Genomic DNA, 26,366 nt, shown 5'->3' with positions numbered 1-26,366 from the left:
AATGTTGATGGAACAGTTGATGACTGTTTTGATGACGATGACTGAGTTGAAAGCAAAGCCATCAGTAGTGATGCTTATAGGGAAGATCCATCTTAGTCAAGATGGTGGTTGAAGGGGTGATGGGTTAGAATGCTGTGCAGATTCAAGGGGAAGATGTGTTCTTGCTGGTGATAGCTTGCTTCAGGGTGCTGCTGATGCTGCTGATAATGAAGACAAAGATGTGATAATGAAGATTATGATGGTATTGGTAAGGGAGAATAAAGTAATGAGGAGAGGAATAATTCTCAACCCCAGTCTAGCACTAAGTACTATCAAATCTACACCCAGCCCCCAATTTAAAATAATCTCTTCTCTTTACCCCCTGCTCACTGCTGGCACCGCCCTAGCCCAAGGTACCAGCATTTCTTGCTGCTTCTACTTACAATGTCCTCCTAAATGGCCTCCTTGCTTCCTTCCCTTTCTCTCTCCTCACAGCCTCTGCTCCACACTGAAACAAGCATGGAGACTGAAATTATTAAAAATGTAAATTAGGGCATTTCACTTCTCTGCTCAAAACCATTCAAGTGACTTATACTTGGACCCAAACTCTTGGTTATGACCTCAAGACCAGCATTACCTGGCCCCTCCAGGTGCCTGGTTCTCCATGATCTCAACTCTGTCGACGTGTTCTTCTATCACTATGTTCTAGTCCGATTACTCTTCTTCCAGTTATTCTAAAATGTGCTAAAATAAACCCTTCATATAATCCATCCCTTAGACATGAAATGCCTTTGCATCTTGCATGTCTCAGCATCAAGCTCACTTTCTGGATTCTGACTCTAAATGAGATCTCCCCTCTGTTACTTTCTCACATGGATCCCTGTTCTAAGCACGTTTTGTTTAATTCTTTCTCCAATTCATCAACTTCTTGGTCTTGGCACAATGTTTTCTTAAGAATGTGTCACAGGAGTGCCAAGATTTTGACCTCTTGGTCATAAGGGCACTGTCCAGGGGCCTTTGGTTGCTGCAGCCCCTGAGGCTGGTCATCTCCAGCATCTAAAAGCCTCTTCCAGTTATCCCTGTGTGCCATGCAAATATGATTGTTTTCTTTGTGTGCCTTGCTTTGAAGACTGGAAGGCCTACACTTCTTATAGGGAGGGGCTGTGTTTGGGTTGTTCATATCCATGTTTTTACCACACACTCTGGTGTCTGGCACACAGTGTGCACTCAGAAAGTATTTCTGGAGAGAATAAAAGGTTTTATGGCAGTGAAGAAGATGATGCAATTGATGAGGGTGATGATGATGATGGTGATGGCTGTGGAAATGGTGATGGTGGTGATGTTAGTGCTGATGGTGGCAGCCGCGGTGATGAAGAAAGGCTTCGGTGGTCGAAACAATAGACTAAGAGGACCTATAGCCTAGACCTTTGCTTTAAAGAACTTTTATAAAAAGCGAGCCTGCCTTTTTCCTTTGTAGCCAGCCTGGAGAAATCAACTGAAGGTAGTTTTTGACGGAAGGGACAGAGAGGGGCTAATTGAAGATTAGCTCCAAGTTTGGGGACTGTCAGGCCCACAGCGCCCCTCCTTACTTCCTCACTTTGTGGGAAGGCCACCCTGCCTCCCCCACACCGCGCAGCTTCCTGCGCCGCGGGGCTGAACACAGAGGGGGAGGGGGCACACCGTCGGGAGGGGGTGGAGCGGGAGCTGTGGGATGCGGGCGAAGGAGGATCCCTGGCGCAGCGGGTGGGAAGTGGGGAGCTGAGGAGGTGGTGTGGGAGAGCAAGCAGGGCTGGGGTGGAAAGGGAGGGCAAGGCAGAGTGGGCAACAGCTGGGGGTTCGTGGAGAGTGAGGCAGGGGATAGGAGGGAAGAGGTCTGGAAAAGAAGTGAGGAGCGGGGGTGAGAGGGTGCACTTGGGCTGGGAGTGTGGTCTGAGGGCGCAGGTGAGACTCTGAGGGGAGGAGCCAGGGACCGTGGGAGGGATCGGCGTCCCACGCCGGTGTTCCAGACCCCAGCCGGGCAGCGCGGGCAGTGGAACTGGAGCTGGGCCATGCGGGTGCCCTTGGGTGCGCTGGCGGGCGCGGCGGCGCTGGCGGGGGCGCTCAGCTTCGTGCTTCTGGCGGCCGCCATCGGCACTGACTTCTGGTACATCATTGACACCCAGCGGCTGGAACGCGGCGGCCAGGGGGCTCAGGACGGTGCATGGGGCGCCAACCGCAGCCAGCTCGAGCCTCTGAGCTCGCACTCTGGGCTCTGGCGGACCTGCCGGGGTAAGGGGTCCAATGGGGACCCGGGCCGGGGCCGCCAGCGCCCCCTGCGCAGTGCCCTGGTTGCCGGGGGACCTGTTGCTGGGCACGCACCCCTTCTCCAAGTCCCCCAACCTTAAACGCGGTGTCTGGGGGCCAGGAGGGAGGGAGGTAGGCAGACAGCAGCAGCTGCCAGCATCCCTCTGAGCACGCGCTCCCGTGGGGGCATCTGCAGGCTGGGCTGCCACCTCTAGGGTTCCCGCCCACTGCTTACTCTGCCTCTTCCAGTCCAGAGCCCGTGCGCGCCGCTGATGAACCCCTTTTGGCAGGAGAACGTGACGGTCAGCGACTCTAGCCGACAACTTCTCAGTGAGTCCAGGGAGGGGGCTTGGGGGGACACCAGGTCTGGCCACCAGTTTTGGAGTTCTGCCAACGGCGGGAGGGGGCAGGGAGGAGGGGGCAGGGAGGAGGGGGCGGCGGGGCGGCCTCTGACACCCGCGGGAGGAGTGAGCGCGGTTGGGAGCAGCGGGCGGAGCCTCTCGCTCCGCTCGTACTGTGGGGCGGTTTAGGATTCATTTGACAAAGGTTGTCTACAGGCTTTCTCTGCTCTAGGCACGGTGCTGATGATTAAGACCCTGGCCTTGCCCTCCAGGAGCTCAGACCAGCTGGGGAGACAGATGCGAGCTTTCGCAGTTACGTTTCAGAGTGACAGCAGCATGAGGAAGGGAGACTGATCCCAGGGAGACACCTAAATCAGCCTGAAGAGCAGAATGTTGGAAAGAGAGGAGGTCTTATCCCGTAGACCAGAAGGCACACTCCATGTCAGCCTTATTTGTAGCCTCACTGTTGAGGATACAAAAGCGCTTGACTGTGGCAGGAATGTAGTATTTGTCAACTGGTTCAAGGTAGGAAATTCGGAGGCAGAGAATAACCCGCTTCCTCTATGGGCCAGTGCCTGTCTTGGTCATGGCTGATTTTCCAAGTGCCTAGCACAGTGCTCGGAACTCCGTGAAGGTGTAAGGACTGAATGCAAGAAAGCAGAAGGGCTGAAAGAACACTTGTGGAAGGAGGGAGTTACAGGTCATAGTTCAATTCAGTGAGGCTTGTAGTGGGCCAGACATGGAGCTAAATCATCTATGCCTTCATTTAATCCCTACAGCCTCCATTTTCATCTTCATTTTTCCAGTGAGAAAACTGCGGCCCAGAGAAGTACTGTAGAAAAGATCTGATGAGGCAATGAGGGCTGAGTTTCATAGACCTTGAAAAATATGGGCGGTTTTTGATAGACTTACTGAGGCTTCTCCCTAAGGTGGCCCACTAGGGCTGCCAGATCCCTCTCCAACTCCATTCTCCCCTTTGCTCTTTCCCCTCCACCTGCGCTGGCCTCGGGCAAGTTCTCGGAACGTGCCAAGTTTCCTCCTGCCACAGGAACTTGGAACATGCCATTCCCTCTACCAGGAGTGTGTCGCTCCTCTCAGTATGGGTTGTGCGACATTTGGGGCTTAAAAATCTGATGCCTTCATGAGACTGTGAACTTCATGAGGGCAGGGACCATGCCTGTCTTGCCACTGAGGAATTCCCAATATTTAGCACAGAGGCTGGTAAAGAGTAGGCCATAAACCAAGGTTTGCTGAGTAGGTATGAAAGTGAATGCAGACTATATTATGTTAGAGGTGGAACTCAACAGACATTTGTTGAATGAATGAATGAATGAGTAAATTAATGAACCAAAACTGTTTCACTGAAGTCCAGTCTCATAGTGGGAAATATTTAATAATTGGCTCTCTGGGAAAGGGGGCAGTCTTGATTTGGTGCATTTGCTGATTTCTGTGGTATAAATATTTCTACTGTGGTCAATTGGGAGCTGTCAAAATGATGTTAACTGGCTCACAAAATTCCTAAAAATGTAACCATTCATTCTTGTGAGCTGATACGGTCCAGCTCCAGCACACCACTACATGAAGTTCCACAGAAGGAGACATCCTCCAGGCACCTGGAATAGGTGGGAGGCCGATGAAAGACAGAGGTCCCATGGACTCTGTTGTCAGCCCCAAGCTGGACCAGGAGGAGCTCTGAGTGTTCTTGGAGCAATGTTTCAAGAATAATCAAGAGTTCCTGCCCTTGAAGTGAGGGAATTGGGGGTCAAATCTGAGCTCAGTTCCTTATCAGGATCCTCTGGGAACCTGGAATAGGTATCTTAACCTCTCTGACCCTCACTTTACACATCTATCAAAATGAGATGTAAAACCCATGAGAGGGTGTGGTCAGGATTCCACGAACTAGTTGTGTGAAAAAATTAACCTTACCTTGGACTTCACAAAGCGCCTGGTTGTTGTGGGGTATCTACACTGCATGAAAGAATTACTCAATATAAAAGTACTAGACACATAGTAAGTGCTCAATAAACTAAGTCCTACTGGCCATTTCTTCCAGCCTCTTTTATTTTTTAAGTATATTTTATTGATTATGCTATTACAGTTGTCCCATTTTTTTCTCCCTTTTCTCCCTATCAGCTCTGCACTCCCCACCTCCAATATCCCCCACCCCCTTAGTTCATGTCCATGGGTTGTACATAGAGTTCTTTGGCTTCTCCATTTCCTGTACTATTCTTAACCTCCTCCTGTCTATTTTGTGCCTGCCAATTATGCTTTTTATTCCCTGAACCATAACCCCCATTCTCCCTGCACTCCTCTCCTCACTGATAACCCTCCATGTGATCTCCATTTCTGTGATTCTGTTCCTGTTCTAGTTGTTTGCTTAGTTTGTTTTTGTTTCTGTTTTTTTATGTCCAGTTGTTGATAGTTGTGAGTTTGTTGTCATTTTACTGTTCATATTTTTGATCTTCTTTTTCTTAGATAAGTCCCTTTAACATTTCACATAATAAGGACTTGGCGATGTCCTTATTATAAAGTCTTTTAACTTTACCTCATCTGGGAAACACTTTATCTGCCCTTCCATTCTAAATGAGAGCTTTGCTGCATAGAGTCATCTTGGATGTAGGTCCTTGCCATTCATGACTTTGAATACTTCTTTTCAGCCCCTTCTTGCCTGCAAGGTTTCTTTTGAGAAATCAGCTGATAGTCTTGTGGGAACTCCTTTGTAGGTAACTGTCTCCTTTTCTCTTGCTGCTTTTAAGATTCTTTCCTTATCTTTAATCTTGGGTAATGTAATTATGATATGTCTTGGTGTGTTCCTTCTTGGGTCCAACTTCTTTGGGACTCTATGAGCTTTCTGGACTTCCTGGAAGTCTATTCCCTTTGCCAGATTGGGGAAGTTCTCCTTCATTATTTTCTCAAATAAGTTTTCAATTTCTTGCTCTTCCTCTTCTCCTTCTGGCACCCCTATGATTCGGATGTTGGGACATTTAATGTTGTCCCAGAGGTTCCTAATCCTCTCCTCATTTTTTTGAATTTTTGTTTTCTTCATTCTGTTCTGGTTGAATGTTTATTTCTTCTTTCTGCTCCAAATTGAGTCCTGGTTTCTTTCTTTTTACTATTGGTTCCCTGTATATTTCGCTTTATTTCACTTTGCATAGCCTTCGCTTCTTCCTCTATTTTGTAACCGTACACAACCATTTCTGTGAACATCCTGATTACCAGTGTTTTGAACTGTGCATCTGATAGGTTGGCTGTCCCTTCATCGCTTTGTTCTATTTTTGGAGCTTTGATCTGTTCTTTCATTTGGGCCATATTTCTTTGTCTCGTCATACCTGTTACATTGTAAGGGGTTAGAGCCTTAGGTATTCACCAGAGCAGGGCAACCTGCTTCTCACGGCGTTGGTGGCACTGTATGTGGGGGAGGGGTCACAGAAGGAACAATGCTGCTTGCTTGGCTCTCTCCCCACTTTCAGTCACATCCCCCCTCCCCCCGCTGCCCACAAGCAAATTGGGCCCTTCTGGTGCTGATTTCTGAGTGGGTGGGTTTGTGTATGTTCTAGGATTCTGTAGGTCTCTCTAAAGGACTCTCCCGAGAGGCTGGGAGTTTCTCCCACCACCGAAACCCCCACAGAATTTTATACCCAGAGGTTTTGAGGCTTTAGTCCCCTACACTGGAACCCTGGGTTGCATGGTCTGTTTTGCTCCCCAGTTGTTTCTTCTGGCTTATCCATATGTGACTGTGGGATCGCCTGGTCCACCAGCGGCTTGTCTTGCCCACCTGGTCCGCAGCCTTGCCAAGCATCTTCTCCACCCCTCTTACCAATTTGGATGAATATTTTTTCCTTAATTCCTAGTTTTTGGACTCTCTTACATTTCAATTTTCTGGCAGTTCTGGTTGTCTTTTGTTATTAAATTTGCTGTTGTAATTCTTTGGTTGTGCGAGGGAGCAAAGTGTGACTACCTACGCATCCATCTTAGCTGGAAGTCCTCTTCCAGCCTCTTTGAGATGCACCCACGTCTATGGAGTGCTGATCCTTTGCTGGGCTGGGTGCTGGCATTCAGCCTATTTTTCGTATCTATGGGTAAATTGGATGGCTAACTACCATTGACAGTGGTCTGGCTTCTTTGTGAAACTTGATGATGCGACAACCCTGCATGCTCTAAGATTTTAAAAATTCAGGCAAAACTCACATCCAGAGTCTGTTTGACTGTTTACCCTCTGTCCTAGGTCTAATCCCCTGCTTTAGTGCCAACTAGGCATGTGACCTGGGCATGTTTCTATACCTCTCATGGGCAAAATGAGGATAACTGTCTTCTCTTTTCATAAGGATATTGTGAGGATGAGACAGGAGAGTGCATTTAAAGAGCCTTAGGCAGTGCCTGGCCACTATAAGTGCGCCTTCAGGAGTAGCTGCTATTATTATCATTCTATCATCCATGGGAAAGAGCAGGATGCCCCTTCAGACTGTGTGCTTGCTGCAAATCACCCCTGGAGAGAGCTTTTCCCAGAAACTTTTTATCCCCAGAATGAATTTTGAATCTTGTTCAAGCTCTTTTATTACGTGAAGACATTTCATTACTTTAAGGACCTGCTGTAGAGATCATAAAGGAGAGAGGCCAGCTGTCAAAGCAGCATGTTTTCCGAGTCAGCTTCCTGGACAAATCTTAGTGGGGGTGTATGGGAAGAATCCTGGATTTGCTGTCCAATAAAACCCAGGCCGGCAGGCAGACCACTTCAGTGCCCAATAAAAATCCACTTTGTCCTTCAGCTTAACTCTGGACATATGGTGGCTTTGGTTCCTTGGCAAGGAACTGGAATAATTTTTGGTTGAGGGGGTCATCCAGTTCAGCACTGTGGAGCTAAAAGAACCACAGTCTAGTTGTACCAGCAGGAGTCTTTTGGTGGCAAGTGACAGAAACTCAAATCATACTTGTTTAAACTTGTTTCCTAGTCAACGTAACTGGGAAGCTCCAACCTCCTGACATTCAGAGAACTAAAGCTCAATTTCTTTCTTGTTCTCTCTGAGCTTTGTTTCTGCTTGGGTTCTGTTTTCAAATTCTCTCCAGTCTTAGCAACCCAAGCAAAAGGAGACTTTCTATTTCCCAATAATTCTGCAAAACTTTCAGGTAGGTTTCTCATTTGGAGCAGGTTAGATCACATGCCCAGGTCTGAGCCAGTCACTGTGGTAGAGGGGATGGGATGTGCTAATTGGCCAGGCTGTGTCATGTGCTACTTGTGACAGGGATGGGGTCAGCTATATCATGGGTAAAGGCCCACGTCTTATCAGCTGTGTGACTTCTGATAAGTCACCTGCTTCCACAAATAGGCTGCTTTGAGATGAAATGAGGTCACATATGCAAAGCATGCAGCACACACGGCACTGTGCACAGTAGTACTCCTCTTCCTACGCTAAGTCACATTGCTTTCCTTAGCTTCAGGCTTCTCATCTGTAAAATGGAGCTAAGTTTCACAACAATCCCATGAAACAGGTACTGTTGCTATCATTCTTACTTTTCTAATGAGGAAACTGAGGCACAGAGAGGTTAGGTAAGTTACTAAAACTTGCATAGTAACTGGTAGATCTGGGACTTGAACCCAGGCAGTTTTCACCCTTTTACAATAAAGCTACACTAGATATAATCTCAGTACAACATGAGTGTCCTAAGACCAGAGGCCATGTCAGTCCAGAGGAGGAGCTCTCACCCTGTTTCTTGGGTTTGGAGTCCCACTGCGCTACTCTGCCTCATCCAGGCAGGCGACCAGAAAAGAGGAGGAATAGTCAGTGCAGAGGCATGAGGCAGGATGAAGTTTGGTGTGTTCCAGACACAGCAGGAAGGCGACATTTCTGGAGGGTGGGACATAAAGTGCTTCTTAGACGCGCTTTGTGTCCTCCCCGTGCCTTACCACCCTGTCATCTCCTAAGAGCCAGGAGGAAAGCCAAGCTGGTCAACCTACAGATAAGCACCCCAGACTCACAGGGATTAATGTCTTGCCCAACAAAGCAAATCAGTGGCAGAAGCTGGACCGAGAGCTAGTGGCCTGCCCTGGCTGTCCTTGGAGGAGGTGAGGTTGGACAATCACAAGATTGGTTTCCAGGGTTGCTGGGTGCTGGACTGTCGTAGTAGCACAGCAAATTAAAACCAGCCCTCCCACAAGGCCTGGGACAAGTATCAGGAGACAAGGTGATGGGAACAGACATGGAGAAGGGTTTGGGGACATAATGGTGTTAAGAGGCTGCCTCGCGCAGGAGGGAACTTTTAGAGCAATGCTTGCATAGCTGTGCTGTAGGCAGGGAGGTGGCAGCAGGCGCCTCGGGCCTCAGCTGCTCCAGGCACCAGGGTGCCCCTTTGAAAGTCAGGTACACAGACTAAACTGAAACAAATTAATATTCAAACTGATTCCACTTCTTGGGATTCACCATGTGAGCCTTCTGAGAGGTTTACCATACCGTTTTTGTAATATTGAAAAACAAGACGCAGTCTCAGTGCCCATGCATGGAGTTATGCTAAATGTCTACATGTGTGGTATATTCATTCTATGGAATATGATGTGTCCTGTAAAAATAATATACTAACATGAATAGAACACCAAGATATACAGCAGAATGAAAAAAAGCAGGTTTAGAGTGTTATGGGCAGTATGATTCCATTGTTACCCCTCCTCCCAACACCCCAATTTTATACTTCTCCTACGGCATATGCCAAAGTTTTAAGATGCAACTTCCCTTTATATTCCATTAAGAAAGAAAACAACCCTGCCCATTATAAGTGTGAGATGCTGTGTGTGGTCAAACATATCCTGTTCTCAGATATGTTAAAGTGTGACCAAGTGTGCATCTTAGAGAAATAGGTAAATATATGGGAAGATAGGTAATTATATGGAAAGATCCAGAAAAAAGACTGGAAAGGTGTGCCTCTAAGTATCTCTGGAGGTCTCTCTGGGAGGAAAGGAAGAAAGAGAAATTGTAGGGTGGCCAAACAGGTCTTGTTTGAATTTTTCTAAGAAGAATGTTGTATATTGCTATCAAACAAGCCCCAAGAGGTTGCCCTAGAGGTTAGATTTCTCCTGAGTGAGATGCAGGGGACTATTTGTGACACCTGCCTGTCTCTCCAGCTGCAAGAGCCGAGATATGTGTGTGCTTCTGGGGATCTCCTGCTTTAGGGTCTTGGCACATTCTGTTCCCTTTTTTGGGAATGCCCACCGCTCCTTTCTGTCCAGTTAGCGCCTCTTCATTTTCCCTCCAGGTCTCAGCTCTCTCCCTAATGCCCAAGCCCTTCCTTACTCCCAGGCTGAGTTAGACACCCCTTGCCTGCAGTCTCACTACCCTTTGTCAGCCTCCTTTGTTGTGCGATTCTAGCTCTCACACTTCATAGCTGTCCCATCTTGAGCAACAGACATACGTGTGTACCTTGAACCCAGTTTTCTCATCTGTGAAATGGAAATTAAAAAGTCCTACCTGGCAGAGCCTAAGGTACTTGAGGATGGGAAAGAAACAATTATTTAAACATTCAAATGCAACAACAGCTTGGCAAAGTCAGAAGGTAATTCATGGTCCAAATGACAAGTGAGGAAACAGGCTTTTGAGAGGTGATCTCATTTGCTTGGTAAGAGGTGGAGTCAGGATTTGAGCCCAGCTATTTGCTTGTAGGGCCCTGCTCTACCCCTGTCACCACCATGCACCTTGGAGGCCATGAAGATAAATGGGGTGCAGTCCCATCCTCAAGGAGACTAAGTTCTGGTAACAACAGACTCAAGGACGGATATTTATAAAAACTTAAAAAATCCACTTTCTTACCAGGCATAATAGGACTGAATGTCCTTGAACCTATCTTGGAGTCTCAAAGTCCCCTGACAACGTTTGAAAATAAAGACAATGGCATTTCCCTCTTTGGGAAATGGTTCCTGAGACTTTCTCCTTATGCCAGAGCTTCTGATGTTTCTGAAGGAAAAGTATGTCTTAAAAGGCGGAAAATTCCGTCTTTAAGAGTGGAATTGTTACTGGGTGCATTACCTGGGGGCTTTCCGATCTCATGAGCAATCTGGGAGCCTGGTTTTCCCATTGAGCCGTTCTGTGAACAGGACGACAGTGGAGCACTTACACATAGTTTTCCTTGGCAGGAACATCTTTGTTTCTTTCTGAGTTTGCTTACTTTTCACTTGTAACACAGCACTTTTTTTTTTTAATTTTGTTTGTTTGTTTACTTATTTTTTTGTATTCCACATTTAAGTGAATTCATTTGCTATTTGTCCTTCATTGCCTGACATATTTCACTTACCATAATAGCCTTTACATCCATCTATGTTGTTGCAGATGGCAAGATTTCATTCTCTTTTTATGGATGAGTACTATTTCATTGTATATGTGCACTTCTTCTTTTTTTATTATATTTTATTGATTATGCTATTACAGTTGTCCTGATTTTTCCCCCATTACCCCGAACCCAGCACCCCCAAATCCTTCAGGCAATCCCCCCATCATTGTTCATGTCCATGAGTCATGAGTATAAGTTCTTTGGCTACTCCATATCTTATACTGTACTGTACATTCACATGGCTTTTCTGTAACTACCCATTTGTACTTCTTAATCCCCTCACCTCTTCACCCATTCCCCCAAAACCCTCTACTATGTGTCAGCCATCAAAATGCTCTCTGTATCCATGATTCTGTCTCTGTTCTTCTTGTTTACTTACTTTGCTTTTTTAGATTCAGTTGTTGATTGATTTGTATTTTTTGTCATTTTTATTATTTATAGCTTTGATCTTTTTCTTAGATAAGTCCCTTTAATATTACATAGAATAATGTTTTGGTGATGATGAACTATTTTAGTTTTTTCTTGTCTGGGAAGGGCTTATTCTGCCCTTCATTTCTAAATGATAATTTTGCTGGGTAGAGAAATCTTGGCCGTAGGTCCCAGCTTTTCATGACTTTGAATACTTCTTGCCAATCCCTTCTAGCCTGCAAAGTTTCTTTTGAGAAGTTAGCAGACAGTCTTATGGGAACTCCCCTGTAGGTAATTGCTTTTCTCTTACTGCTTTTAAGATTCTCTCTTTATCTTTAAACTTCGACATTTTAATTATGATATGTCTTGGAGTAGGCCTCTTTGTATCCATCTTGTTTGGGACTCTCTCTGCTTCCTGGACTTGTGTGTCTATTTCCTTCATGAAATTAGAGATGTTTTCTTTCATTATTTTTTCCAAATAGATTTCCAATTTCTTACTCTTCCTCTTCTCTTTTTTGTGCTGCTATGATGCAAATGCTGGACCTTTTGAAGTTGTCCCAGAGGCTACTTATACTATCCACTTTCTTTTGGATTCTTTTTTCTTCTTCCTGTCCTGTATGGTTCTTTTTTCCTTCATGTTCCAAATCATTGATATGATTCTCATCTTCATCCACTCTACCGCTGTGTCCCTGTAAATTGTTCTTTATTTTAATTAGTGAATGCTTTGTTTCGGACTGGATCATTTTTATGGTGTTGAGGTCCTTACTAATGAGCACCTTGAGCACCTTGGAACTAGTGTTTTGAACTCTGCATCTGATGGATTGCTTATCTCCATTTTGCTTAGCTCTTTTTCTGGAGTTTTGATCTTCTCTTTCATTTGGGCCATGTTTCTTTGTCTCCTCATTTTGGCAGCCTCCCTGTGTTTGTTTCTATGTATTAGATAGAGATGCTTTGAATTCTGTGTCTTCATAGTGTGGCCTAATGTAGTAGGTATCCTTTAGGGTCCAGTGGCACAGCCTCTCCTATCAGCCAAACTGGGTTCTGGAAGTGCACCCTTTGTGTGCGCTAAGGACACCCTTCTCTTATAGTTGAAACTTGGTTGCTATTGGCAGATCAATGGGAGGAATTTATTGAGGAGAGTCAGTTGGAAGGATTGGCTGTGACCACTGGCCACCATCCTCTGCTTGGAGGATCAGCTGTGCAGGGGCAGGGTGATGGTGCTCCAACATGGTCTGTAGTTGCCCACTGGGTGTGCTGGCCCTGGGGTTTCCCTGTTGGTACAGGCCAAGGTCAGCCCCAACCCGTGTTTTGCCCAGGGCCACCCTGCCTGAGCTATAAAGCAATCTGAGATGGCTGCTACTTGCGCTGAGCTTGGAGATTCTCAGGTGAAGCCAAGCTGTGAATCTTGGCTGGCTGCTGCTTGTGCCTCACTGAGGCCAGCTGTTACTTGTTTTGATAGCATTATGAAGTTCTGAAGCATGAACCAAGACAAAGCATTCATATGGAAAAGCAGCTTGTGTGGGCCTGTAAGTTGAGTGGGGAAGAGTCTCTGGGGATCTCCAAGGTGGTCAAACAGTATTGGCCAGGTTGATGGAGTCTCAGAATGGCACCAGCTTGCCAGCTCTATGGGGGCAGGGTTCCGAAAATAGACAATGGCCTCTTCTTGCCTTGACGACAGACACTTCAGTCTCTCCCTGTATACCACTGGTGCCTTTCAAGCAGCTACCCTGCTGCTGGAGCTTAGAGGTAGTGAGTCTGAGTAGGTGAGTCTGTGTGTGGGTTCTTTAAGGGGAACTGCTTGGGGTTCTAGCAGTTTCTTTGACTGGCTCAATCCCTGCTGGTTTTTGCAGCCATAGTTGTGGGGACTTATCTTCTTGTCACCGGAACTCTGCACTGTGGGGCCTGGTGTGGGGCTAGGACTTCTCATGCTTGAGATATCGCTCTTGAATTTTTATCCATCATAGGTGGGTATGGGACCAGCCTGTTCTGCATCTGCGCTCCTCTTACCAGTCTGGATGGATGTGGTTTCTTTAATTTAATAGTTGTCAGACTTTCATTCAACTTGATTTCTGATGGTCTATCAGCGGACAGTTAGATTGCTTCCATGTCTTGGCTACTACCAGTAATGCTATTTACTTTTTGAAATTAGTGTTTAGAGTCTCTTCAGATAAATACCCAGAAGTGGAATTTCTGGGTCACAAAGCAGTTCCATTTTTAATTTTTTGAGGTAATTCCATACTGCTTTCCACAGTGGCTGTACCAATCTGTATTCTCACCAATAATGCAGAAAGATTCCATTTTCTCCATATCCTCACCAACACTTGTTGCTTGTTGATTTATTGATGACAGCCATTCTGACAAGTGTGAAGTGATATCTCATTGTGTTTTTAATTTGCATTTCCCTGGCAATTAGTGATGTTGAACATCTTTTCATATGTCTACTGGTCATTTGTATGTCCTCTTTGGAGAAATGTCTATTCAGGTCCTCTGCCCATTTTTTAAAAACTGATTTTTTTTGTGTGTTATGTTGTATGAATTCTTTATATAGTTTTGCTATTAACCCTTTATTGGATGTATCATTTGCAAATATCGTCTCTCATTCACTAGGTTGTCTAGCAACAAAGCATTTATGAGTCAAAAAGATCCTTTGCATTTGGGCACATATTTGCCCTTCATGAAACCATGACCTGCCAGCATTATTTTTAATATTAATTTTACAGAGTAATCTTAGCTGTCATCTGTTGAGTTCCTACTGTAAACTGTAATGGGTGGAAAGCGGTCACCCCTTCCCTCCCCTTCAAGATAGGTCCACAGCCTAACCCCTGGTACCTGGGAATGTGACCTTATTTGGAAGAAATGTCTTTGCAGATGTAATTAAGGATCTTGAGATGACATCATTCTGAATTATACTGGTGGGCCCTGACTCCTATAACAAGCATCCTTACAAGAAAAGGAGAATCACAGAGAAGAGAAGGCTGTATGAATATGGAGGTAGATATTGGAGTGAAGCTGCCCCAAGCCAAGGAACATCAAAGATTGTCAGCAACCACTGGAAGCTGGAAGAGGCGAGGAAGAATTCTCCCTGAGAGCTTCTGGAGAGAGCGTGGCCCTGCTGACACCTTTATTTTGGACCCGAGGCCTCCAGATGCATGAGAGAAGAAATTCCTGTTGTGTTTAAGACACCTAGTTTGCAGTAATTTGTAGCAGCAGCCTACAAAACAAATATAACCACTGTATCCAAAGACATGTCCCCCCCACACTGCCCACTCTGTTTTTCCATGTCAGTGTTTTTCCTTTGTGACCCATCCAAGTCTGTAATTATCCCCCGTTTCCTTGCTAGCCTCTCTCCTGTACCTGAGGGCAGGGACCTTGTCCACAGGGGTGATCCCAGGCTCTGCGGTAGAGCGTGGCCCCTACTAGAGGCCTACAGGCATTTGTTTCTACTGAGAGGTGGTTGGAGATGGGTACATATCCAAAGAGAATGAACTGTTCCAAGACTGCTGCTCTGGAAAATTAAGAAATAACAAAGATTAAGGCACATACAAACAAAAAATAGCTAAACCGAATTTCAGCAGGGGATCTTATAACTTTCCCAAGGGGAGCCTGTTCTTACCAAGCTTTTAATTGAATACGTACATCAAGTCAGCTTGCAGCGTGTCTGGGGACCCTGCATGCAGGCATTGGGGCTGAACCGGCTCTGGGAAACCTCATTAATTTCTAAATGAGAAATGATTTCATTTCTCAGCCGTTGTCTGGAGGTTGGGCCATGCAGGCTCCAGACCTTCAGAACCAGGTTTTCACACTGACTCTTTGCTTCTTTGCCTTCCTTTAAGAAAGGAAGGAAGGAAGGGAGGCAGGAAGGAAGAAAGAGCATAGGTTTTGTCCGTTGAATCACATTTTCTGTGACAGCCTTGGGAGGGAGATCGGTGTTTTCTTGTCTCATCATGGATGGTGGCATTTAGGGGGTTGAAGACAAAGTGATCTGGTCACATTGGAAGGCAGGCTGAGTTATTGTCTTCATCATCTTTATTATTGGTAGGTTTATGATTTATTTAGTACTCACTCTATAGGATGCAAAGCGAATGCCTTACATTTCCCTGTGTTGTCCCATTGTCCTTAGACATGTTGTCCCTATGTCAATACGGTGAGCCACATATCATGACCTCCATTTCACAGATGTGGAGACAGAGTCCCTGAAGAGTTAAGTGCCACACACCCAAGGCCCCCCAGTCAGAGCCTGAATTCAAATGCTAATCACCTGGCTCTGGATTCCACATTTTTAACTGTGAGTTCATCTCACAAGCTCCCTTGGTTCCTTTTTTTTGTTTCTTAGAAACTGCCTCCCAACAAGAGACCTCCTAGGAACCACAGCAGGGAAGAACGGGCAGACAGGTTACTCAGGAGCCTTTTGCTATTTCATCTTGGTTGGCATTTCTTCTCACTATATATTGGCCAGAAACATATGATCCTGTCTAATTGGAGGTCCTTAGTAGCATAGTCTTCTTCATGTCAAGGAAGGGGAAAACAGATATTGGTGATCATTAGTGATGTCTATGAAAAACACCCAGTTTATCTTAGCATAGTAACATCCCTAGCACATGGTACATGACCTTTGTAACCATTTTTTAAATTTACTTCTAGACAGAATTGGGTATAGTAGGGGTGGAGAATAAAGAAGGCAAAGTTTAAAAAATACTCACATATTTAAAGATATGTTCTGTCACTCCATCCTTCTGTCTTTCTCTTTCTCTCTAACATGCACACATGCACACACACACACACACACACACACACACACACACACACACACTAGAGCTTCATGGGGGAGCACTGGTGCTTCCTAATCCCACTGGGGGGAAAAACCAGAAGCCAATATTTTTATTGCCTTCGAGCCACACTATCTAGCTCTTAATTAATTAAGTCACCAAATACCTGTTGAACACTCATCATATCTTAAGAGCTTGTAAGGTCGGTGCCCACCCTAAGTGGGGCTCAGAAACTCAGGGATGGCATTATACAAAAGGAGACAAGATCTAGCTCATCAAGGAACTCACAGCTTAACAGGTGACACAGAAAAGCAACTTAGATGCCTTCAACCCTAGGAAACACATGCCAGGACAGGGTGACAATGGGAGCTGAGGGGGCGCAGAGCAGGGGACAGTGGCAGAGATGGGTGTAAGGAAAGACTTCTTGGAAGGAATGCTGCTTCACTTGCTCTGAAACATGAGAGAAAGGTATTTATTTTCATGCCTATCTTGTTGCCAAAAGGATTTAAAGAGGCCCAGTGCCCAGCTCATGGTAAATGACCAAGAGCAATTTGGTGAATGAATGACTAGTGAGAGAGAATTTTGCAGTTGTTTCCCTTCCTGCCTTGGCTGCCAGGAAGCTCAGAGCCAAAGTGGTGGCAAATGTTTAGAACTTGATATCTTGAAACCCCAAACTTCCTCCCTCCCTCTCCACCCCCAGCCCATCTCACCATGGGTCTTGACTTTCATAAAATTCATTCTTTTCTACTTTTTGATTTTATAATGCAAATTTTGATCATGTCTTGTAATGTAATGGTATCACTGTTTTCCATCACTCCATGCCCTCCTCACCGGCTCCCTCCAGGGGACCTCATCTTGCCAGGCACGCTCCCATCGCGGGCTGTGCATCTCCTCCTCCCTTCGCCCGGGACCCCTGCCTTCCTGCCCTTCATGATGCATAGTTGCCCCCTTCACCTCTTTCAGGTTTTTACCTGAATGCCACTTCCTCCACAGAACCAACTGCCCTAATCCCCTCCCCTCTCTGCTTTATTCACGTCCCTCCCCATGCCATTTGTCACCATCTGTCAACTTTGTCACTTATTTGTCTCTTACTTGACTCCACTCATTAAATATCAGCCCCATGAGGGAAGAAGTAAGTCTTGGTGTGCTTGTTACTGAATCAGCTGTGCCAATGTGCCTGGCACAAAGTATGCACTCAATAATCGAGTACTGAGTGAGTTAGAGAATGAGTGATCACCATACCTACCTCATGGGGGGCGTGAGGATTAAGCCTGATGCTTATATAGCACAAAGCCTCAGTAACTATTATTGTTATAGTTATTATTATCCTAAGTGGTAGTTATAAAGGCAGTGTTAATTCCCTTGCCCCCTAGCATTTGGGTGCAGGCCCATAGGAGGTGCTCAGGAAATGTTTGTTGACTGACTGAATGATGTTTATAACACGTCTCTGCCCACTGCCCTCCTTTCTCTCCTCAGTCATGCACGGGACTTTTGTGATCCTGCTTCCGCTCAGCCTGATCCTGATGGTGTTTGGGGGGATGACAGGGTTTCTGAGCTTCCTCCTCCGTGCCTCCCTCCTCCTCCTGCTCACAGGGACCCTCTTTCTCTTTGGAGGTAGGTGCCCACCCTACATGGGGCTCAGGCTCCAGGAGGGGCTGTGCATGAACCTCAGCAGGAGAGGGGGTGGGGGTCCCATCGCCTCTCTGGGGCTCAGTTTTCCCATCTGTGATATCCCAGCCGGAAGGGATGAGTGATTTCCAGCCCAGGATCCCTGGGTCTGTGGTCCCCAGAGAGAAGCAGAAGGCTGGGAGCAGGTTCTAAGAACTGCCTTTGTGACTTGGCCAGAAAAACCACACTGAGAGAGCTTCTGCTTTAGGCTGCTGGCTGTCAGGAGACCCTCACTCTGGCCCCTCACTCTCATGTGCACCTGCTGTTCTGATAGACACTGCTTTGATTGATTGCAAAACCAGCAACACTGTTTGGCAGGCAAGAGGTTTTCAGAGATGGAGTCCAGCACACGGTTGGGTGTTCTTAGACCCCACTTCCTGTGTGCTTGAAATGGTCCCTCCTTTAAAAAAGAATCAAAACAGTGATGACACACACTCTTGGAATCCACGGGGGAAAAATAAAAGGAATGAGCAGAGGTGAGAATATTGTGAGATCTCTGACCACCCACTGTTAATATTGGTGTTAGTAGCTTGCAAAGTCTTGAACCCGGCACAGCCCAGTGGAACTTTCTGTGATGGTGAAGTTCACTAACCTGCACTGCGCCGTGGGGGAGCTGCAGACCAGGCTGTGGAGCACATGACCACGGCAGGTGCCAACCAAGGGCTGCGCTGTTCACTTAAATTAAGATTGAACAGCTACGTGTGGCCAGTAGCTACTGGGCTGGAGAGCACAGCAGAGCTCTAACTACATATCTTTGAAGATGTGCCTTGTGCCACGTGCTGTTCTGGGTGCTGGGGAATCCAGGATGCCTCTGGAACTCACATCCCGTTGGGGCAGACTGACATTAGTTAAGTCATTTCACAAATAAATGCAAAATTGCAGGTCTGAGCCTGGCGGAGACAGGGCGGGGTTGGGGCGGAGAGCTATGTGGTGCTGTGAGGCCACAGTGGGGATTTGACCAAAGCGGACACATGAGCTGTTCCCACAGGGAGGGAACAGAGTTAACTGATGGCAGGAGGAAGAGAAGGGAGGCGGGGTGCGGGGTGCACGGGGCAGAAGGACCTGGGTGGGCAGAGGCCCTGGGGTGGAAGGAGGGTGGAGCTGGGAGAGGACAGGGCGGCTGGGCTGGGGGAGAAGGAAGACAGCGTGCTGGGGGCTGAGCTGCTTTCCTTGGTCTCCCTGCAGCCCTGGTCACCCTCGCCGGCATCAGCATCTACATTGCGTACTCGGCTGCCGCCTTCCAGGAGGCGCTGTGTCTCCTGGAGGAGAAGGCCCTGCTGGACCAGGTGGACATCCGCTTCGGCTGGTCCCTGGCTCTGGGCTGGATCAGTTTCATCGCGGAGCTGTTCACCGGGGCAGCCTTCCTAGCAGCGGCCCGTGTGCTCAGCCTGAGACGGAGGCAGGACCAGGCCATTTGAGCCTGGATGCCTCTGTGGTGGGCGGGAGGCTGGCCTGGGGCTCCGTGGAACCACCTTGGTGGGCTCTGGCCTCCTGATCCATCACGACCACCTGTGGAGGCCAGGCCGTGGACTGAGCTCTGGACCTGGCTGTCATCCCAGCGCCCGTGCTGCCTGGTGCGGTGTGTGTGCAGTGTCCACCCAGAGGTGTGTAGTGTGGGCTGAAGAGGGCCAAGGAAGTGCAGAGGTGGCAGAATAACAAAAACAAACTCTTAATCATAAACAGAACATTATAGGTTGTAACCACTGTGTGCCTGCTCTGGCTTCATTTCATCCTCACCTCTGCCCCCTGGATCAGTTTCTCTTCTTTGTTAAAGAAATGGAAGACCAGAGAGGTTGGGTAAGCTGCACAGGGAGCTAGTGGCATATTCCTCCATCCAGAACAGTGCTCAATCGTTTATCGCAGATTTTTTGAGCAGGCTTATGGCTGGGTGTGGTTACTGTGTGTGTAACTCAGACAGATGAAATTAACTGGCCGAGGGCACAGGAGAGAAACGGATACAAGTATAACTGAAATTCAGATTTGCCTGGTTCCAAGATGACTTTCTTCCCACTGCTACCAATTCCTGTGCCCCTTGACTTTCCGTCTGCGTTTGGGTTAGGACGTGGCTGCTGCTTCCTGTCTAGTCTGGAAAAGCTCAGACTGAGTGGATTGCTCACAAAGCCTCACCTGGGTGAGTGGACACGGTTGCAAAATCAGTTGCTGGGCTGCGAAAAAGAAATGAAAAAATTTTCTTTCAAGTGAGGGCAATCGTGCCAGTGAAAATGCGGTCTTTTCTGCCACCTGCTGGTCATGCTCTGGAACTGCGTCAGAGGTAGGCCTTTATTAACCAGTTCCCAAACGTTTGTTTTCACCCCTCTGGGTGCCCAGCAATGACTGGGACAAACACGGCAAGGCAGGGGTTCTCAACCAGGACGACCCCCGCTCCCTATCTGAGACACTTGTCTAGAGACATATTTGGTTGTTCAACTGGGGATGGGTGCTACTTGCATCTAGCGGGTGGAGGCCAGGGATGTTTCTCAACATCCTATAGGTCAGGTCATAGGGCGGCCGTTGCAACAAAGGATTATCTGGTCCCACCTGTCAACAGCGCCGATGTTGAGGAATCCTGCCAGGGTAATGAGAATAAATTAGAAAAAAGAGCATGTGTGTATTCAAGGAATTGACACATAGTGGAAAAGAACCCCACTCATTCAATAAATATTTACTAAACACCTACTCTGTGTGAAGAACTATTCTAGGGTCTGGGGACACATTGGTGTGGATGGACAGAAAGATCCCTGTGCTTGTTAACCTACATGGGAACAGATGATAAACACATGAACCAATAGTACCTATGAGAAATTTGGATAGTAATTAGTGTTGCAAGAACATAAAACTGGCTCATGAGATGGAGGGTGGCTGGGAGACAGCCAGACAGACAGACAGGAAGAGCCTCCTGGAGGAGGTGGCATTGTGCTGAGACCCGAAGGAGGAAGCTGCTCTGTGGGAAAACAGCAGACCAGGCCGGTGACAGTAAATGCAAAGGCCCTGAGCTTGTAACAGGTTTATGTGTTTGAGGGAAACACATAAGGAGAGTGTTTCATTTCCCACTGAAGGAGAGTTGAGGGAGAGTGGTAAGGTGGAGGGAGAGGAGGCTGGAGGGTAGTGCCAATGGTCTGTGGTAAGCAGGTGCTGATGATTGAGCTAACTTTAGAATATTCCATTCCATTCCATTCCATTCCATTCCATTCCATTCCATTTCCTTCCACTGAGATTTGATTTTGAGAGCAATGGGAACCTCTACAGGTTTTCAACAGCTGGTGAGGAGGTGCACAGGTGTTAAGACAGTGGTTCTCAACCGGGCTTCACATTAGCATCACCTGGGAACTTGAAGAAAATTTCTAACTGTTGGGTCTCAATGGAGCCCAATAGGATCAAAACCTCAAAAGTGGGCCTGGGCACTGGTATTTAGCAGAGTTCCCCAGGCAGCTCTGTTGTTGGTCACTCCTTGCACTCATTCATATATTTGTTCATTCAGCAACTACTTGCTGAATGTCTGATTTGCCAGGTGCTGTTTGGGGAACTGGGGATTTAGCAGTGAATCAAAGTGGCACAAATGCCTTCTCAGAGCTGTCATCTGTGTGTGTGCATGTGACAGAGAGACAGACAGTAAACATTGTGGGTAAAACATAGGGTACATTTCCTGGGAAGAGGTTCTGAAAAGGAGCAGAGAAGGGTGTAGAAATGCATGTGAGAGTGTGAATTGTGCAGTGATTATCATGTCCCATAGTGTCTTCTGCTGAGCACGATTTCAGAGGTGGGTACCCCTTCATCCTAATTTCACACCGATTAATCAATTCAATAAGCATTTTCCAGGTCCTACTGTAGGGTCAGGCAGAGGAGTCTCCCTGGAGGCGGGACAGTCAGGGCTCCGTGAAGACCCGGCCTCCGTCTCCCGCGCTGACTTTGGTACCTTTCCCTGGAGAGGAACCTTGGGGCTGAGCCGGGATCCCAGACCTCATGAGAGGGGGCCAGGAAGCTTGCAGAGCAGGTACTGCCACCCCCACTTTGCAGATGAGGAGTCTGAAGCCCCAGAAGGAAAGGACTTGCTCTGGGGGCAGCTGCAGGTGACAGAACAAGGACGAGGCCCCCACGCCGGTGTCATTATCTGTCTCCCTCCCTCCGACATGCCAGTTGCTCACTCTCTCCCCAAGAGTCAATGCCTGGATTTAATTTATAATAAAAACTAGGAGCAATCGTGGTCTTTGCTTATCCTCTCAGTGAGGTTCAGTGGTCATTTTCCCCGCACATGACACCCCATAGCTGGCACCCTGATATTAGGCCTCCGTGAACATCGGAGAAGGACTTGTAGTCTCTGCTTTCTTCCGACAACAGCCTGAACTTTTTCAAGTATTTACAGTTAGGTTTCCACTGGGGCATATGGGGGGGGGGGGAATGGGAGAAGAGGTTCAGACAAAGGGGGAGGAGGGAAAGAGAGAGATGCACGCAAAAAACACAAGAGATCCAGTGAATATATAAATACAGTAAAAGAGAAAAGGCAGAAGTAGAGATGGGGGTGGAGAAAGGCAGAGGGCAATGGGGAAGAAAAGAGTTGTCACAGAGAGAAAGAAGAGAAACAGGAAGAAAGAAGCAATGTGAGACAGAGGGAGAGTCAGAGAAAGGTGGGCAGAAAGGACTAGAATCTGGGAAAGAGACAGAAAAAACCAAAACAGAAATAAAAAAGCAGAGATGCAGAGAAATGAGGTGTTAGAAGAGACCCTCAGAGCCGAGAGGGCGGGGACAGAGCTGGGGTGGACCCTCCTGAGGCTGCAGACGCTGCTCCAGGGACAGTTCTGGGCCTGTTTAGGGTGAAGGGAGAGCAGTCCCTCAGGATGGGGCCCTGGGTCCTGTGGAGATGGGGAACAGTCTGAGGGCAAAATGGCCCCCTGGTGGGTAAAGGCAATTCTGCGATAGCAGACTGGCCATGGTCATTTTGTGGGAAGCCTTGCCTCAGTTTCCTATTCTGTAATACAGGCATGATAACCCATTTCTCACTTTCCCTCTGCTTTATATTCAGGAGAGGGTGCTCAGACCCTGCAATGGCTCCCACCTCACGATGACCTACGAGGCCCTCCAATGCTCTGATGTCCCTGATTGTCTCCAAGAGGTGTCTCGCCTGCACACAGCCACAGATCGTTGTCGTCTGCCCTGGCCTTTGCTGGATGCCCCCTGGGAACATGCTTCATGATGGGCCACTGGCACCCATGCCTTTCTTACACAGCAGAGCACGTTAGAATCCAAGCAGAGTTTATTGCTACCACCTGCAAGGAGGGGGCTCCACTCTGTTCCATCGACAGAGGGCTTGCAGAAGCTCAGTGAGGCCAAGGACGTGTCCAAGGTCATTGGCCAGAACAGAGACTCAATCCCCTCTTCTGGCTGCCAAGCCATGTGCTTCTGCCTCCCCATTCGCCATCCTTGGGGTCTGAAGACACCTGGTGGCACTGAGGGTGGTCCTGGCGCTGGGGCTGCTGTGTGGGGAATTCCTGGGCGGCACATGCATGCAGCCTTTTCATGAGCAACCACTTTGCTCATGACGTGGGGGTTCTGTGAGAACATCAGCATTTGTTCCATATTTATTTCTATTACCTCAATTAGAAATGCTTAATTTAATGGAATACTGGGACTCTCAGAGGGGGAACAAGCATGTGATGAGTAATAAAATATTTATGCACTAGGGGAGTCCACTCCTACCTCCTTCCACCTTGTTCATTTGTGGGCTTGCTCCCTCCTGCACCCCCAGCATTGTTGCGTCCTTGCCTGGAAACAGCAGCCTCAGGGAGGCCAGTGTACAGCTCACCTGTCATTTCTGGAGCCAGTCACTGGTGTTTCTCCTCACCTGGATTTGTCCTGATTAAGTATAAAGGAGCCAGCTAACATCACTATTGTCAGACCTGAATGGGGTCATAGCTGCATCTGGCCTTTGCCCTTTACCAATGAGGCCACGGGAAGTGGTGTGTGTGCTCAGGGCACTGTAGTTGTTAACGTAAAAAAGTGTGTGTGGGGGGTTAAGTGTATACTAAAAATGTACATCGAAGTCATAATTCCACATGTAATTAGTTAAAAGAAGAGATCGACATCCTGAATTAGAGTGGACTATAAACCCAGTTGACTGGGGGGAATAGCAAAGTCACAGTACAAGAGCGTGGGGATGACAGGTAGTGTTGGAGTGTCTTTAAAAATACTTTCTGCCACCCTCTCCCAGAGTAACTTGCTTTCTCAATCCTCCATTCATTCATGATTTTATCAACTGACAGTCATTGGTGCCGCCAATCCAATGCCAACACAAATCTCCAATTTGAGGTATGATGAAAAAGAAAATTTTATTCACTGCAAACAGCTCAGTGGTGATACAGCACAGCTGTGAGGCAGCCCTGGGGCCAGGCCTCTCGTTAACTAAGCAATTCAGCTCTGGTTTGGTTCGGTCTGCTCCTCTCAGGGCAGACATCTGCAGTGTTTCAACTCAGGCAGAGATGCAGAGATACAGACGCCAGTGGAGAAGGGAGAGTGCACTCTCCAGCCAGAGGGGAGCTGATGGACATGGACAGAAGTCCCTGCCCTGGCCCCTGATTGGTCTGTCCTCCTGCAAATGAGGACTCTAAGTCCTCAAAGTTTGATTGGTCCAAAGGCACTATCCTGATTGGTCAGAATAGAGCTACTCTGATTGGTTGGAGCTGTGCATCTCTTGTTGGTTGGGCAAAGCCTCAGTCCCATTGGTTGAAATAGGATTCCAGAAACTCTTTTATAGGGCTGGCTCAGATGGCAGAAACACAGTGCAGTCAGGCAGTTCACTGCAGGCTTCTCTTTGAAGTGCAGTTTTAGTGAGAGGCCCCTGAATAGAAATGGCTGCTAAGCTTTTTTTTTTTTTTTTTTTTTTTTTAATTTTGAGTTCAGTTGGCCAGCCAGAGCTCTTCTTAGTAGGTGTCTTCTTTCTCAGGGTCCATTTTCCACCTGCAGGATCTCAGCCGCCCCTGCTCTGGTCTCCAACAAAGTCCAAAGATTTCTTTGAGTCCCTAGCAAGAACAGAAGCTAGAGGGGCCAGATCACGGAAGTCATGGAGAGGAGTGTAGAGGTCATGGGAAGTTTTGTATTTTCGTTTTTTAATTGTAATAAAACACATATATAATAAAATTCAGCATTGAACTAAAATGCACAATTCAGTGGCATTTAGTACACTCACGATGTGCAATTATTGCCACCATCCAGTTCCAGAACATTTTCATCATCCCAAAGGGAATCCTTTTGGGAGTTTTATAGAAGAGGGAACACTTTTGTGCTCTAGAATGATCTCTGCTTGTTGCTTGGGGTGTTGGGCTGAGGAGGTGGTGATACTGCAGTTAGGATAAATGCCAGCAAAAAGGCTGTTGCTAGTTTAGATGTGAAAAAGTGGTGGCCGGCGATGGGGCAGAGGTGCCCGGAAGGTGGGGAGAGGTCACACTTGGTGTTTAAGGGTAGGACTGCTGGACGTTTTGAGAGCATGAGCGGGGGAATGACACCAGGTTCCCAGGCGGACTATTAGTGTGAGTGATATTGTGATTGGCAGAGCTGGAAAATGCTGGAAGGCAAAGTGACTGGTGGTGTTGGGGGAGGGGTGTTGATAACAAGTTCATTCTGGAGAATACTGAGTTTGAGACTCTGGGAGACAACCAAGTGGACATGTCCAGGAGGCAGTTGGAAATACTTTTTTAGGACAGAGGATTGGGTCAACCAGGACTTCTCAAATGTGACATTTGAGGCCAGATAATTCTGTGTTTGGGGGAGGCATGTCCTGTGCATGGTGGGATGTTTAGCAGCATCCTGAGACTCTACCCAGTAGAGGCTGATTGTATCCTTTTCCTAGTCATGATGATCAAAGATAACTCCAGACATTGCAAGATGTCCTTGGGGGGCACAGTTGCTCAGGTTGAGAACTACTTCGTTCCATGCATTGGAGAGTCATCGTTATATAGATGGTAGTGTAAGCCTTTGGGGTGCTCAAGAGGCTCTGAGGGTCAGTGTGGAATGAGAGGAGAGACCCCGAGGTGTCTGATGGGGTAAAATCAGAGGAGACAACTAGACTTACTAAGAAGGAAAGATTAGGGAGGTGGAAAGAGGAAAAAACTCAGAAATGGCAGGTCACAGTGCTGAATGCTACATGCACCTCCCTATATCCAACTACCCATGAGCACCCCATTTCTACTTTCACTTTTGAGGGGGCTGCAGAGCATGATGGCTCAGAGCACAGGCTGTACTGTGGGCACATTGCTGAAGCTCCTGGTGCCTCCAATTCCTCATCCACACAGCAGGGCCAACATCAGTACCCACCTTCGGGATTGTTGTGGTGAGAGCATGAGTCGGCACAGGCATGGTGTTTAGAACAGGGCTTCTCGTTTGTACCTGCCAAACCGGTGTTGCTGTCCTTATTGTTCTACTCATTTCCAGACCTTGGAACTTGGACCTTGGACCTTGGACCTTGCCCCATGTCATGGATTTAGCTAACTCCATCGTTCATCTATTGAGCAAATAGGTATGGGAGACCTACTCTGCACCACCCCTAAAGGGATACTGGGGAGCAAAATGGAAGCTGACCCCACCCCATAGAAAGCATTGTTTGGGGTGGGGTGGGCGCCACAGA

The 26,366-nt window shown here is 47.4% G+C and overlaps 1 protein-coding gene across 2 annotated transcripts; it reads left to right on the top strand.

The window, feature by feature from the left end:
- Positions 1–2,027: 2,027 nt before the first annotated feature.
- On the top strand, positions 2,028–19,173 carry TMEM114 (transmembrane protein 114). Of its 2 annotated transcripts, XM_054589227.1 has the most exons (4): positions 2,028–2,247; positions 2,512–2,592; positions 17,564–17,701; positions 18,941–19,173. In XM_054589227.1, the coding sequence occupies exons 1-4, from the start codon at positions 2,028–2,030 to the stop codon at positions 19,171–19,173; spliced, it is 672 nt and encodes a 223-aa protein (XP_054445202.1). The 2 variants fall into 2 exon arrangements, with proteins under 2 accessions (XP_054445202.1, XP_054445203.1); XM_054589228.1 differs by lacking the exon at positions 17,564–17,701.
- The last annotated feature ends 7,193 nt before the right edge of the window (positions 19,174–26,366 follow it).

The sequence above is a fragment of the Pteronotus mesoamericanus genome, unplaced genomic scaffold (genome assembly GCF_021234165.1).
Source record: "Pteronotus mesoamericanus isolate MK-2021 breed Mesoamerican mustached bat unplaced genomic scaffold, CSHL_Meso_final scaffold_167, whole genome shotgun sequence".
Classification (NCBI taxonomy): domain Eukaryota; kingdom Metazoa; phylum Chordata; class Mammalia; order Chiroptera; family Mormoopidae; genus Pteronotus; species Pteronotus mesoamericanus.
This window is presented reverse-complemented; position numbering and strand designations above follow the sequence as displayed.

What these genes read in the sequence shown, in the direction of transcription:
- TMEM114 (XM_054589227.1), top strand. Translation starts at nt 2,028, where the DNA reads ATGCGGGTGCCCTTGGGTGCGCTGGCGGGCGCGGCGGCGCTGGCGGGG. An exon ending in GCTCTGGCGGACCTGCCGGG is followed by an intron (nt 2,248 to 2,511) that starts GTAAGGGGTCCA and finishes TGCCTCTTCCAG; the next exon opens with TCCAGAGCCCGTGCGCGCCG. An exon ending in GACCCTCTTTCTCTTTGGAG is followed by an intron (nt 17,702 to 18,940) that starts GTAGGTGCCCAC and finishes GTCTCCCTGCAG; the next exon opens with CCCTGGTCACCCTCGCCGGC.